This window comes from Chiloscyllium punctatum, chromosome 40 (genome assembly GCF_047496795.1).
Source record: "Chiloscyllium punctatum isolate Juve2018m chromosome 40, sChiPun1.3, whole genome shotgun sequence".
Classification (NCBI taxonomy): Eukaryota; Metazoa; Chordata; class Chondrichthyes; order Orectolobiformes; family Hemiscylliidae; genus Chiloscyllium; species Chiloscyllium punctatum.
The window spans coordinates 36,500,888-36,516,830 of NC_092778.1; the positions used below are offsets into that span (position 1 = coordinate 36,500,888).

The 15,943-nt window shown below is 41.6% G+C and overlaps 1 protein-coding gene across 3 annotated transcripts in view; it reads right to left on the reverse strand.

Moving 5' to 3' along the window:
* gid4 (GID complex subunit 4 homolog) overlaps positions 1-2,563 on the reverse strand; it is a 49,859-nt gene extending 47,296 nt beyond the window's left edge. For all 3 annotated transcript variants that reach the window (XR_011954934.1, XM_072559560.1, XM_072559561.1), the window contains exon 1: positions 2,242-2,563. Coding sequence is in view for 2 of the 3 variants with exons in the window: in XM_072559560.1 (XP_072415661.1) it covers positions 2,242-2,397 (156 nt within the window). In the remaining variant the exon portion in view is untranslated. The remainder of the gene's footprint in view (positions 1-2,241) is intronic.
* Positions 2,564-15,943: the final 13,380 nt, after the last annotated feature.

Genomic DNA, 15,943 nt, shown 5'->3' on the forward strand with positions numbered 1-15,943 from the left:
CAAAGGAGAATGTCAAGCTGTTGTATACAGCTGCAATTGTGTGATTGCCAATAAGGAAATAAAAGTCTTTCCCAATTAATTGGTGTTCCAGATTATTGACTCACGTTTCTTCACCACAGACATCTGATTGCATGGCTTTTAGGTTTTTCATTTATACCTAAGTTGGAGTGTAACATTTCTAGTTGGGGTTTTAAAGTGACGGGCATGCAGATGTTGAAATGATTTTGCAATATTCATCCTTTCAAAGGACCACTGGTCAGTAGATATTTGAAAGCCAAGGCAAAATGCATATTCCTTGCAAGGTAGTGGTGACACAGTGAGATCAGAGGAAATATGGATTGCATAATCTTGCAATCGTAATACATATCAGTAAGATAGAGCAAGATAAATAAATGCTTGGTCAAGATTGACGTTCAAATTTCTACTCTTATTACCAACCACAAGCCTTGCAGGAATACAAGGAAAAGGAAATCCAGCAGATTGTTTTTTATAGTCCTTTCAAACAAAGAAAATACAGAGGTACAAAAAGGAAGTATACAAAAACTTATTTGCAACACTGAAGTTAACAAAAAGAAAATTGAGGTCTGTGGCACGGTGGATAAAGTAGTGCTCGTGGATGTTTTCTAAACGTACTTCCTAGAGCCATTGGACAAGGTTCAGTGCAAGGAATTCTCAGCAAAAATGAAAGCATTCAGAATTATAAGTAGCCTTAAGACATGGGTTGGAGGGGAAGAAATGAAGAGTAGGGGACAATAAAGACAATCAACTGACTGCAGATATTCCCCAGGTTTAAGTGCATGGACTGAACTATTGCAGATTGAATTCATTGTGGAGAAATTCAAAATATTTGAGTGACAGACTAAGGTCTGTGGAAGAACAGATAAATTTAGGTATCTTCAAGTACAACATAAAGTTGAATTATGAGTACTATTTGAATAAACTTGGTTTGTACACTCAAATTTAGCAAGTTGCAGGGGATTTACTTAAGGTAGTCAATAAGGTACAAGCAGAGAAACACTCCTAGAGTCCAAAGGAGGGGGCCGCATCTTCAAATTGGAATGAGATAATTCAAGAGTGAAATCAGGAAGGACTTTTTCCCCACAGAAAAATAAATTCAACTGAAAGATTGACTAGATTAATTGAAATACAGAGGAAAAATTTTGATACTTTAGATAAAAGGTACCAAATATATGCATCATCAGCAAGTAATTACAACTGAAGTGTAGATTGGTCATTATCAGACTTAATGATGGAACAGATTCAAGAGACTGAATTACCTACTTACATTCCAATCAGCAGCAAACACAGAGCTACAAGCTACAGAATAAAATACAAATAATAGATCAATTCCAAACAAATTCAAAACGCTTACAACAAAGTACAGCAGTACGGTGGCTCAGCACCAGCCTCATAACACCAGGCACCCAGGCTTGATTCCACATTTGCGCAATTGTCTGCATAATTTCTCTTTGGGTGCTGCAGTTTCCTCCCACAGTCCAGATTTTAGGTTGGTCTGGCAATGCTAAATTGTCCATTGTGTCCTGGGATGTGTAGGTTACATGAGTTAGCCAAGGGAAATACAGGGTTACAAGGGGGGGGGGGGGGGGGTGGAGGATGGTTGGGTCTGAGTGGATGCTTTTCAGAAAAGGTTGGTGTGGACTCTGTGTCGAACGGCTGCTTCCACACTAACTCAATGACAGCTAATTAGGCCTGACTGACAAAGACACAAATCTACAAAGCGAAATACCTACACAGAGTGTGATTCAGAATAAACCTGAAGGAAGAATAAATAAATAAAATTGAGAGAAACAAATTCCTAAGCTCCTATATTATAGCGTTGAAATGAGGGTTAGTACTGGAAATATGAATCAGTCTGTTGCTCTACAGATGCTGTCTAATCATCGGAGTGCCTCCAACGTTGGCCACTTTTTGTTTCTGACAACATCGAAGACAGACGTGCATAATGCGGTAACTTTCCAAAATGAATTGTTGTCTAGGACCTCAACCGATGGGCTCGGAGAAAGAGTGGGCTTGACGATCGAAATTGTCCTCCCTCGTTCTGATCTTTCTTCCATATGCTGAGACTTATCAGCCGGGTGCTGGCACTCGTAGTATTTACAGGAAACAAAAGTGAAAGATTGGGAGCCGAATGTCAACAGCGAGCTTCGACATGACACTGATCCACCCCCCCTTGAGGAGTGAGCAGAGGTTTTACAGTCTGATGCACATTCAGAACGTTACCTGCAGCACCACCTCCACGTCATACGAGTTGCCTTTACTCTTCTGGTGGCCCCTGAACTTGGAGCCGCTGTACAGGAGCGTGGTGGCGACCCCAGGCTGCTGAGTGTTGATGGGGGGCGGAGGGATCAACGAGGCCGACTCAGTGCGGACCGGCATCGCGCGATGTCAGGCCGGCCCAGCGCCCGAGAAGGGAGAGGGAAGGGGGTGAGGGGAGGAAGGGAGAGGGTGGGGAAGTCAGCCTAAACAAATATCGCAGACTACCTCGGCGACCACAACCGCCGCTTCTCCTTCTCAAACCCTGACAACACGAGATGGCCGCAAACCTCTGACTGACGGCGGCGCAGGAGCCAGCAACACCTCTTCTCATTGGCTCCTTTCTGCCGTCATTGCCGACCTTGTACAATGGCGCTTTCTCATTGGTGGAGGCCAGGCATAAGGTCAAAGTCGGATGACGGTAAACGTTCAGCTGTTGCGCATGTGTGTCCCCCGCGGCATTCTGGGAGCTGTAGTCCTTTCACTGTCAATCTTGCTCCCTATAATATCAACTCCCATTGAACAATGAGACAACTGGCAGTATCTCTGCCCCGCTGCAGGAAACACCTGCAGAGTTTATTTGGTTTGGCAAAGTTTGTCTTTGAGAATAACCTCTCTCCCACAGAGGGCGACTTCACACTAAACACCTTCTTAGCATCTATATATTGCGTGTGAGTTCTGAAGAAGGGTCACTGGTTCTCAAACTTGAACTTTGCTTTCTCTCCATTGTTGAGTTTTTCCAGCAATTTCTGATTTTGTTCCTGATTTCCAGTATCCACAGTTCTTTGCTATTTTAATATACCATATCCACATTGCTTTCAGATCAACTTTTATTTATCTATGGACTCTGTAACATAAGATGTCAAGTGTTTCATAGCTCCAGCATGATAGAGAAAAATGTTGAACTTGGAGAGTGTGATAATTGAACAGGTGACCAAAAACATGGTCAATGGTAGGATGTGGACAAACATCTTACATGAAGAAAGAGATCGAGCATTGAGTTTTTATGATATTGGCAGCTATGAGGCATGGAAACGATTGACGGTATAATTGAAATCAGGAATGCTCAAGGGGTCAGAAATCGAGGGGTGTAACATTTCAGAGGGTTGTGGATATAGAGGTAATAATAGAAACAGTGCAGACCAAGGTGGCATTTGAAAAAAATGTTGAGAACTTTAAATTGAAGAATCTCTTGATAGAGATCTAAATGGGGATTCAATAAGAAATGTCAGGAGTTTCACCAGGCATACCTAAAAATGAGTGCTAACTTGCTGCAGCTACAATATATCACAACATACATGCAACAGACTGATTTAACTATCTCACAACCAACAGATCAGTTTAACACTGTTCAGTTCTGTCATGTGCATTCATGAATGGTGGTGAAGAGGAACTTGCGGGGGTGGATACAGTTGTCATTCTCCATTAGGTACCAATGACATAAGCACAAAATTAAGAAAAAATCTCAAGGGTCATAATCTTGGGTTATTATCTGAGCCATGTGCAAATTTGCACAGACTAAATCAAATTAGAAGAATTTGTGTTCAAAGTCTGGTGCTAGAGAAGTCAGTTCCAATTCATGGACCTTTGACCCCTGTACTGGGGCAAGTGGGGTCATTGGGACGATCTGTACCTGGACTTCACCTAGCTGTTGTTCTTGTGAGCTATATAAATAGAGGTGCAGAGGGAATTTAAAACTACATAGTGGGGACAAGGAATCATATTTGGGAAGGCATGTTAAGTCAAAAGAGACAAAGCAAAAGGGAAAGGTATGAGAATGGGAAATCAAAAACAGACTGTGACATGAAGGGAAAGAGGTACAAATCTAAGAATAAATCAACAGATAAGATTAGAGGATACTAAAGTAATAGAAGGATAAAACCATAAGAACTAGGATCAGGAGTAGGCTGTTTGGCCCTTGAGCCTGCTCAATAGGATCATGGCTGATCTGATGACATTCCTCAAATCTACTTTCCTGCCCATTCCTTGTAACTCTTGATTCCCCTACAGATCAAAAATCTATCCATCTCTGCCTTAAATATACACAAGGATTCTGTCCCCACAGCTCTCTGTGGCAAGGAGTTCGAAAGATTCACAACGGTCAGAGAAGAAATTCCTCAAAATTTGCACATTGGCACCCCTTAATTCTGAGACTATGACCTCTTGTGCCAGGCCTCCTAGCAGAGCGCTTTAGGGAACATCTCCGAGACACCCGCACCAATCAACCAAACCGCCCCGTGGCCCAACATTTCAACTCCCCCTCCCACTCTGCAGAGGACATGGAGGTCCTGGGCCTCCTTCACCGCCGCTCCCTCACCACCAGACGCCTGGAGGAAGAACGCCTCATCTTCCGCCTCGGAACACTTCAACCCCAGGGCATCAATGTGGACTTCAACAGCTTCCTCATTTCCCCTTCCCCCACCTCATCCTAGTTTCAAACTTCCAGCTCACTTACTGTCTCCTTGACTTGTCCGACCTGCCTATCTTCTTTTCCACCTATCCACTCCACCCTCTTCTCTTTGACCTATCACCTTCATCTCCTCCCCCACTCACCCATTGTACTCTATGCTACTGTCTCCCCACCCCCACCCTCCTCTAGCTTATCTCTCCATGCTGCAGGCTCACTGCCTTTATTCCTGATGAAGGGCTTTTGCCCGAAACGTTGATTTCGCTGCTCGTTGGATGCTGCCTGAACTGCTGTGCTCTTCCAGCACCACTAATCCAGTATTTGATTTTCAGCATCTGCAGTCATTGTTTTTACCTCTACAATGAAGGGAGACAACCCCTCAGCATTTACCCTGTCAAGCCCTTTATGAATCTTATATGTTAGAATAAGATCACCTCTCATTCTTTTAAATTCCAGTGAGTAGAGTTCAACGTTTGCTCATAAGGCAATCCCCCCATTATGGGGATCACCCAAGTGAACCTTCTGTGAACTGCTACCAATGAAAAAACACCCTTTCTTCAATAAGGAAATCAAAACTGCTCACAGTACTCCAGTTGGTCTCATAAACATCTTCTACAGTTGGAGTTAGACTTCCCTCCTCTTATACTCCAATTCCCTTGAAATAAGGGCCAGCATTCCATTAGCCTTCCTGATTTAGGATAAAACTAAAGAATTTGTAACTGATCACATATAGCATTTAAAACAAAACTGATGCACTAACAATGCAAATACAATAATTAAGTATGATCTGGTAACCATTGCGTAGATGTGGCTGCAGGATGATGTGGATTGGTACATGGTTATTGAGAGGAATAAGACATTTGGGACAGACAGAAAGCTGGGAAAAGGTGGAGGGATACCTGTGGGTTAAGGATGGTATTAGTACAATCGAGAGTGATGAGCTAAGTTCAGGAAACTTAAATGTGGAATCAGTTGGAGTACAGATGAGAAATAAAATAGGCACTTGTGCATATGTTGTACAAGTCCTCCCTGACAATGAACACTAAGGAGCAACCAGAGACTATTTCTCAATCCTATTTTCAAATGTTTTAGTGGCTTGGTCCCTCAGTATTTCTGTAATTCTTTTATCCCCATAGCCGACTGGAAATTTAATGCTACTCTGACCTTTTGAGCATCCTGATTTTAATCACATGACCAATGGTTGCCATGCCTTGAGTAACATCTTAAATGCTGTAGTTTCCAGTAAACTTAAGTCTTGACCAGTTCCTTCATTTCAGGTGCTTCTTGACATCCTGCCTTTGATCAATATTTTGGTCATCTGTCCAACTATCATCTTCTCCAGTGACAATATTTTGTTTTATACTTTTGTCTAGACCCGATACTGTGCAACAAGATCAGATGAAGTTATCCTTTCATATTGAAGGCACCCCCAGACAGCAGCAATCACAATGTAATTGAATTTTACAACCTGTGTGAAGGAGTGAGGAATGTGTCTGAGATTTGTTTTTTGAAACTTAAATAAGAATGATTTTAAAAACAGAACTGACTAAAGTGATAGGTAAACTTTGTTATGGGATATGTCAATAGTGATGCAGTTATGGACACTTACGGGAATGTTTTGGAATACGCAGAAGAGACACATTCCTATGAACAAGAAAGATTTCAAGGACAGGCCATTCCATTCATGGTTCATTAGAAATGTTAAAAAATAGTATGAAACTGAAAGGAAAAACACATAATTGTGCAAAGACAGATGGTACAGCAGAATATTGGATAGAATATTTTAAAACAAAACTAATGTCTGAAAAATTAATAAGGAGGGAAAAATATAGGACAGGAGTAGGCTACTCAGACATATAATATCAAATAGAAAGATTTGGAGATACCGGTGTTGGACTGGGGTGAACAAAGTTAAAAATCACACAACACCAGGTTATAATCCAACAGGTTTAATTGGAAGCACTAGCTTTCGGAGCACTGCTGCTTGATCACAACCACCTGATGAAGGAGCAGCGCTCTGAAAGCTAGTGCTTCCAATTAAGCCTGTTGGACTATAACCTGGTGTTGTGTGATTTTAAACCAGATAGAAACAGTTTCTATAATTTTTGTTTAAAGAAAAAAGATTAACAAAGTGAGCTTTGGTCCAAAGTGAGCCTGGAGAATTGATGATGGAAAATAAAGAGATGATAAGAGATGAATTGAAAAGGTATTTTACATCAGTGTTCACTGCAGTGGATACAAGTAACACCCCAAGAGTAGCTACACATCAGGAAATGTAAGGGAGAGAGGAAAGCAGGAAAATTACATGAGAGAAGTGATAAACTGTTGAACAGTGGGCTGAAAAGTGCCAGGCTCCTGATAAACTTCACCCTGGGGTGGTAAATGAAATGGGAAGTGAAATAAATGATGCATTGGTTTCAATTATCCAAAACACCCTAGGTTCAATGATGGTCATCCTTTATTGGAACTTAACATTGCCACAGAGAACATGCTGAAAGCTCCTATGAAAGAAATTATTGTAGATCACCTAGATAAGTTAAAGTTCACCAGGCAGAGTCAATATAGATTTGTTAAAAGAAAATCTCCTTCAGCCAGTGTGTTGGAGTTTTTTGAGGATGTAACATGTGGCAAAAGGTGATCTGTTAGTGTACTGTACTTAGATTTCCAGAAGCATTTGATAAAGCATCATCTCAATGGCTATCATAGAAAGCAAAAGTTCAGGTTAATATACTGAATTGCACAATCCCTACGATGTGGAAACAGGCCATTTGACCCATTGAGTTCACATCAACCATCTGAATGACAACCTACTTGCAACTTTACATTTGCCATGGCCAATCCACCTGACCTACACAGGGAAAATGAGCAAACTCCACACAGGCAATTGCCCAAGGGGTAATTCTACCAGAATTTCTGGCAATATGAGGCTGTAGTGCTAATCACTAAGATATCATGCCACTCCTAGTGGTATGGAAAGAAGATTAACTGGCAGGATGTAACAATGGGTACATTAAAAAGGTCAGTGGTGGGAAATCAGGTTTTAAAATTTATATCAATAAAATGCACGAAGTGATTGAAGTTATGGTTGCCAAATTTGGTGATGAAACAAGAATTGGTAGGAAAGTAAGTTATGAAAGCTAGTGAGGGTAGGAATAGGAGGATACGGCAGATGAATGTGTGACTGAAGAGCTGGTGCAGGGAAGGAGGATTCATATTTTTAGATTATTGGAACCTCTTCTGGGGTAGAAGTTACTTGTATAAGAAGGATGGATTACACCTGAATTGGAAGGGGTCTAATATACTGGCGGGGAGATTTGCTACACCTGCTCAGAGGATTTAAACTAGTAAAGGGAGAAGGGATGGGGTGGTGGCACCTCGGGAGAAAATGAGGAAATACAGCAGTCTGAGACAGATACAGTTTGGAAAAGGAGTCAGTCAAACATTGAGAGCAGACAGAAACAAAGCCAAGAACGAGGTAGAAATGATAAACTGCAAAAAGCCTAATAGGAAAGGAAGATGACCTGAGGGCATGGTTGGGAACATGGGACTGTGATATCATGGCAATTACAGAGACATGGCTCAAGGATGGACAGGACTGGCAGCGTAACGTTCCAGGGTATAGATGCTATAGGAAGGACAGAAAGGGGAGCAAGAGAGGAGGGGGAATGTTGTTTTTGATTAAGGAGAACATTATTCCTATAATTAGGGAAGATATTCCTGGGAATATGTCCAGGGAAGTTATTTGGGTGGAACTGAAAAATAAGAGAGGGATGATTACCTTATTGAATTCTACTATACACCCTCCAGTAGTCAGTAGGAAATTGAGTACCAAATTCATAAGGAGATTCAGTTATCTGTGAGAATAATATGGTGTTTATGGTATGAGATTTTAATTTTCCAAACATAGACTGGGACTGCCATAGTGGTAAGGGGTTGGATGGAGAGGAAGTGGTGAAGTGTGCACAAGAAAATTTTCTGATTCAGTATGTGGATGTACCTACTAGAGAAGGTACAGACCTTGACCTACTCTTGGAAATAAGGCAGGGCAGGTGACTGACATGTCAGTGGGGGAGCACTTTGGGGTCAGTGGCTATAATTTTATTAGTTTTAAAATCATGATGGAAAAGGATAGATTGGATCTAAAAGTTGAAGTTCTAAATTGGAGGAAGGCCAATTTTGAAGGTATTAGGCAAGAACATTCAAAAATTGATTGAGGGCAGATGTTCTCAGGTAAAGGGACAGCTGGAAAATAGGAAGTCTTCAAAAATGAGATAACGAGAGTCCAGAGATAGCGTATTCCTGTTAGGGTGAAGGGCAAGGCTGGTAGGTGTAGAGAATACTGGATGACTAGAGAAATTGAGGTTTTGGTCAAGAAAAAGAGGGAAACATATGTCAGGTATAGGCAGGATAGATCAATTGAATCCCTAGAAGAGTACAAAGGCAGTAGAGATATCAGGAGGGCAAAAAGGGGACATGAAGAAGCTTTGATAAATACGGTTAAAGAGAATCCAAAGGGATTCTACAGGTACTGGAGTTCTGTGACCAATAGCATTGGTGCTGGGTCCACTCCTTTTTGTCATTTATATAAATGATTTACATGTGAACATAGGAGGTATGGTTAATAAGTTTGCAGATGACACTAAAATTGGAGTGGGAGTGCATAGGGAAGAAAGTTACCTCAGAATACAATGAGACTTTGATCAAATGGGCCAATGGGCAGAAGAATGGCAGATGGAGTTTAATTTAGATAAATATGAGATGCTGCATTTAGGAAAGGCAAATCAGAATAGGAGTTATACACTTAATGGTAAGGTCCTGGGGAGTGTGCTGAACAGTGACCTTGGAGTGCAGGCTCAAAGTTCCTTGAAAATGGAGTTACAGGTAGATAAGATAGTGAAGAATGTATTCCTTTATTGGTCAGTGCATTGAGAATACGAGTTGGGAGGTCATGTTGCCTCTGTACAGGATATTGGCTAGACCACTTTTGGAATATTGCGTACAATTCTGGTCTCTCTCCTATAAGAATGATAATGTGAAACGTGTAAGGGTTCAGAAAAGATTTACAAGGATGTTGCCAGAGTTGGAGTGTTTGAGCTACAGGGAGAGGCTGAACAGGACGGGGCTATTTTCCCTGGAGAGTTGGAGGCTGAGAGGTGACCTGAAAGAGGTTTATAAAATCATGAGGAGCACTGATAGAGTAAATAGACAAGGTCTTTTCCCAGTGGGGGAGTCCAAAACTAGAGGGCATAGGTTTAGGGAAAAGATAGAAAAGGAATCTAAGGGGCAACTTTCTCACACAGAGGGTGGCGCATATCTGAAATGAATTGCCAGAGGAAGTCTCGGAGGCTGAAATGATACAACATTTAAAAGGCACCTGGATAGGTAAATGAATAGTTTGGGTTGACAGAGGTATGGGCCAAATGCTGGCAAATAGGACTAGATTTATATAAGTTATCTGGTTGGCATGGACGAGTTGGACTGAAGAGTCTGTTTCTGTGATGTGTTTCTCTATGACTTTAAGAGGACATAACAAGCTACAAAAGTAAATAACTAGGTTAAATGTTTGGACAAAGATCTGGCTAGTGGAGTATAATTTGGGAAAATGCGAAATTGTCCACTTTGGCAGGAAGAATTAAAACAATCTAAGCATATTCTCTCAACAGCAAAAGATTGCAGGGCTTTGAGATGCAGAGGGATCTGGGTGTCCTCATACATGAATCACATCAGGCTGTTATGTAGTTAAAGCAGGTAATTAGAGAAGTAATCAAATGTTATGATTTTATGCAAAGGAAGGAGTCTACGCTTTTGTCATACAGGGCCATGGTGAGACCACATCTGAAATATTGTGGACAGTTATCTTATTTAAGAAATATATAATTTGCATTGGAAGCAGTTCAAAGGAAACGTTATCTTATGATGAGAGGTTGTTCAGGCTAGGCCTGTCTCAACTGTTTGCAAGAGTAGGAAATAACTTGATTGAAACATAAAAGATCTTGAGGAGTTTTAACAGGGTAGATATGGAAGGAATGTACTCTCTTCTGATAACAAGAATTAAGTGGAACATTTAACTTAATTCCTTATAGTTTAAAGTGGTATCAGAGGGAGGAAAGCAGTTGAATAATGAGGAGCTCTTGCATTTGTACATTTAGGTGGCTGAGTAATAGGAAACAGAAGATAATGGTCAATGGATATTTTTGCACTAGAAGAAGGTTTGACGTGGATTTCCCCAGGAGTTGGTAATGAAGCCATTGTTTTTCCTCACATATCATAATTTTCTAGCTCTTGGTGGGTAGGGGACAATTTCAAAATTTGCAGATGATATGATACTTGGAAGCGTTTTAAACTGAGAAGAAGACAATGTAGAACTCCAATAAGATGATGGAGTGAGCAGCGGAGAAGTACGAGGTAATACATTTTGATATGAAGAACATGGACAAATAATATAAAATATGGTGTGTAATACCTAGGTGGGTGCAGGAGCAGAGGGATCTGGATGTACATATGTATAGATATTTGAATGCAGTGGGACTGGTGGAGGGACCATGCAATATCATAAGCTTTATTTATAAGTGTACAAGAGTAAGGTTGTTACACTGAACATTTATAAAACACTTGTTAGACTTCAGTTGAGTGCTGTGTACAGTTCTGGATGCCACAGTATGTGAATGCATTGTGGAGAGTGCAGAAGAGATTTATAAAAATAGTTCAATGGATGAGAAATTTCAGTTATGAGGATAGATTGGAGGAGTTAGGACTATTCTCCTGGGCCAGAAGAAAACTAAAAGGAAATCTGAGCGTTTCAAAACATGAGAAGTCTGGACATAATAAAGGGGGAGAAACATGTTCCTACTTATCAAAAGATTGAAAATGAAAGGGCACAGATTTAAAGTAATTTATGAACAAGCTCTGGGAACTTTGGAAATGAAGAAGAACAGAGATTAAGAGAATCAAAACAAGCTGTTCATGCAACTGCCTAAAAACTGGAAAACATTTCGTGTGGAATCTTCCCAGCCTCTGAACAATGTGGGCAATCGTAAAATTAGCAGTGAGGAGATAGACAACACGAAGTGCAAAAATTTCTATTTTCCAACCAATTGCTAAATGGTGAGATGAAATTTTCATGAGTGAGCAGACTGAGCCTATTTGTCTGCATTAACTTCCTTATTATTATGTCACCTCCCATTATTATGCAGTTTCCCACACCCCCTCCTCAGGTAAAAACTAGTTGGTGACAATTTCCAACATGAAAGTTAGAGCAGTAACCTGCAGACACTGATATCTTGTAGCAGTGACCACATGCGTACCCCTTCCTCTACGGCTCTGCCAGCAAAGGGGGAGGGGGAGGTGTGAATTTCCCTCTGCCTAACATTGGTTGTGGCATTAACAGGATTAGATTACTTACAGTGTGGAAACAGGCCCTTCGGCCCAACAAGTCCACACCGACCCACTGAAGCGCAACCCACCCAGACCCATTCCCCTACATTTACCCCTTCATCTAACACTACGGGCAATTTAACTTGGCCAATTCACCTAACCTGCACATTTTTGGACTGTGGGAGGAAACCGGAGCACCCAGAGGAAACCCACGCAGACACAAGGAGAACATGCAAACTCCACACAGAGAGTCGCCTGAGGCAGGAATTGAATCTGGGTCTCTGGCGCTGTGAGGCAGCAGTGCTAACCACTGTGCCACCGTGCCGCCCACAAATACCACCCTCCAAGGATCTGTGCATGGCAGCTGTAGACTACTAGTGTCTGACGATGTATACGGCTGGGTTCAAAAGATAGCACCAGTGCCAGGAATCCCTGACAGCAGGGAGAATATTATGGGTAGGGAGCCATAAGAGTTGTGCATAGGTAATGAGGGAGATTTTGGTATATAGCGTGAGGAAACTCACTGGGGCTCACAGGCAGACAGAGAGAGAGAGAGTGGATACTCTTTCTAATACTTAACTTTTGTGATCCTAAGCTGCCATCTAATGGTTCTATCAGGAATCTCCAGGTTTGCAAGGAAGTCTGGAAGTGAGATGTGTGAGGAATGCTTTAAATTAATTTATGTGCCTCTCTCATACTATTGAACAACTTAATTTTGACAGTAACATATTCATTAAAATACCAGGAGAAAATGAGGACTGCAGATGCTGGAGATCAGAGTCGAGAGTGTGTTGCTGGGAAAGCACAGCAGGTCAGGCAGTATCCGAGGAGCAGGAGAATTGACATTTTGGACATAAGCCATTCATCATTCCTAATCAAGGGCTTATGCCCGAAATGCCAATTCTCCTGCTCCTCAGATGCTGCCTGACCTGCTGTACTTTTTCCAGCAACACACTCTCGGCTCATTAAAATACCATTTTACTTTCCATTTTCATGTCGGAATTCTGTTGGAATTGAATATGTTTGTGTATGATGAATTTATTGGGCTAAAATGGGATCTAAGTACTCAACTGCATTCCAAGGAGCCAGCAAAGGCACAGCATGCTGAATGGCTTACATGTGAGCTGTAAGCTTGTATGATTATATTACTCCTGTTTGAAGATATTAAAATTCCCTGCTTATTTAGCGATGTAGCTGTCTCGATTTTCATGCTCTTTCATTCATTTTATTTTCTTATTCTTCATCCTCATTGAAATTTTCATTTCAGCTTGCTATTTCTTGGAATCTGGCAATAAAGGGCATTTCACTTTTATAGGGTGGGTCAGTCTCTGAAAGTTGAGGAGGAATTGCTTTTTTTTGTATTATTTCCTTAGTTTATTTGTTTCACTGCCATTTTTTATTTGGTTCATGTCTCCACGACATTCTTGTCTAGTTTTTTTCAACTTTATCAATCTCCGTGCTGGTTATTGATTGTCTCTTATTAGAGATGGCCTTTGCCTGGCATTGTTTGGCATGAATGTTATTTGCAGCTTCTCAGCCCAGCCTTGATATTTTCCAGGTAAAAACAATGACTGCAGATGCTGGAAACCAGATTCTGGATTAGTGGTGCTGGAAGAGCACAGCAGTTCAGGCAGCATCCAAGTAGCTTCAAAATCAACGTTTCGGGCAAAAGCCCTTCATCAGGGCTTGTTGCATTTGAACATGGACTGCTTCAGCGTACGAAGAGTTGTGAATGGTGCTGAACATTGTTCAATCATCATCGAACGTCTCTACTTCTGACCTTTTGGTGGAGAGAAGGTCATTGCTGAAGCAGCTGAAGAAGGTTGGGCCCAGGACACTCTCCTGGGGCACTCCTGCAGAGATGGTCTGGAGCTGAGATGACTGACCTCCAACAACCATGAACATCTTCCTATGTGTCAGGTATGACTCAAACCAGAAGTTATCCATGAAGAAATGGATCACTTTTAAGTTAAGTAAAAACCCAGTTCTGAGGAAGGGTCATGTTAACTTTGATTTCTCTTGATAGATGCTGTCAAATCTGCTGAGCATTGCCAGCAACTTCTCTTTTACATTAACTTTGTTGCAGCCAATCAAGAGAGTGGTTGAATTAAGCAAGGAAACTAGTTTATCCCTTGTCTTTCGGGACCATAATTATTTGACGTTATTTCACTGGAATTGTCACAGATTTTAATTCTTGAACACTGAAACCTGTGGAGGCTACGTCACTGAACTTATGTAAGAACGAGATAGACACATTTCTTGGTTTTAAAGGCATAAAGGGCTATTGGGAGAAAAATGGAATATGGCATTGAGATAGAGGGTCAGCCGTGATTATATTGAAATGTGGCCCCTCCTTCTCCTGCTTTATGTTTCTATGGGATCTTTGTTCTGATGCAGATCCTAACCCAGTGATGTTCCAACCTGTAATTATAAATCTGTCACTCTTTGGTTGAATTGTTTCTATCACTTGCAATTGTTCTGTCTTTAATAACTTTGCTGCTGATCAAAGTTTCATTGAAGGAATATTAATAATCATATTTTGAAGATATTAGAAGAAAAGATTGACTAGTTCAACATTACATGAGATTACTAGAGGATTTTGCTTCTCATAAATAGGATAGAATAGTCTTTTTTTCTTTTGATGTGGAGAAGCCGGTGTTGGACTGGGGTGGACAAAGTTAAAAATCACACAATACCACGTTATAGTCCAACAGGTTTATTTGGAAGTACTAGCTTTGGGAGCACTGCTCCTTCATCAGGTAGCTGTGACAGGTACCTGATGAAGGAGCAACACTCTGAAAGCACCTATTGGACTATAACCTGGTGCTGTGTGATTTTTAAACTTTTTCTCTTTTGTGATACTATAATGCCATCTAATGGTTTTGTCAATTCACAACAAGTATAAGTGGAAATCTTGTTCTGGGGATGGGGTAGAATACACGTTTAACTGTCTCTCTCACAATTTCTAATAACTGTCACTTTGTTAATACGTTTACATTGAAATTTCAATGTATTTTCTTCTTCCTGTTTCATTTTCATTTATATTGCAGGTGCTTCCCATTTTACCATTGAAGCTCTATTACAGTCATTTTAAAACTGCAGGACAACAGAGTCAGAGGAGGAACAGGGAGTTGTGAGAAGTGACGGGGTGACGGTAGGTGTGGGGACTTTGAGAGTTAGAATACTGTTGTGAAGGCTCTGAATTAGGTCTGGATTGTAGGCCAGCAATTTAGAGAGAATTTCTGCCTCCCGTCTGTGACATTAGTGCTCACCATTTCCCTTTTGCTTACAGCTTCTTCCAGTTACTATACCCCTGCTGCTACCTGATCCTGCTGTCTTCCTCACTCTCCTCACCTCCCACTCCCTGACTCTCACCCTCCACTCTCTCACCTTGACACTCACCTTTGCCCCCACAAACCCTCGACCCTGACATTCACCTTCCATCCTCTGACCCTGACATTCATCCTCTACTCCCTGACCCTGACACTCACTCTCTACCTTTGACCCTGACACTCACCCTCTACCCCTGACCCTGACACTCACCCTCTACCTCTGACCCTGACACTCACCCTTTACTCCCTGACCCTGACACTCACCCTTCATTCCCTGACCATAAACTCATCCTCCATTCCCTGACACTCACCTTCTATCCCCTGCCTGACACTCATCCTCCTCACCCTTACACTCCCTGATCCTGACACTCATCCTCCATCCCCTGACCTTGACACTCACCTTCTATACCCTCCATACTCTGACCCTGTCACCCACCCTCACCATCTCTGACTCTCCAAACCTGTCCCTTGCCCCCCTCCCGCTCTCCACCTCTTGACAGTCTGTGTTACTATTGCTGTGGGGAAGTATGGTGACATGATATTTTAGGTAGACATT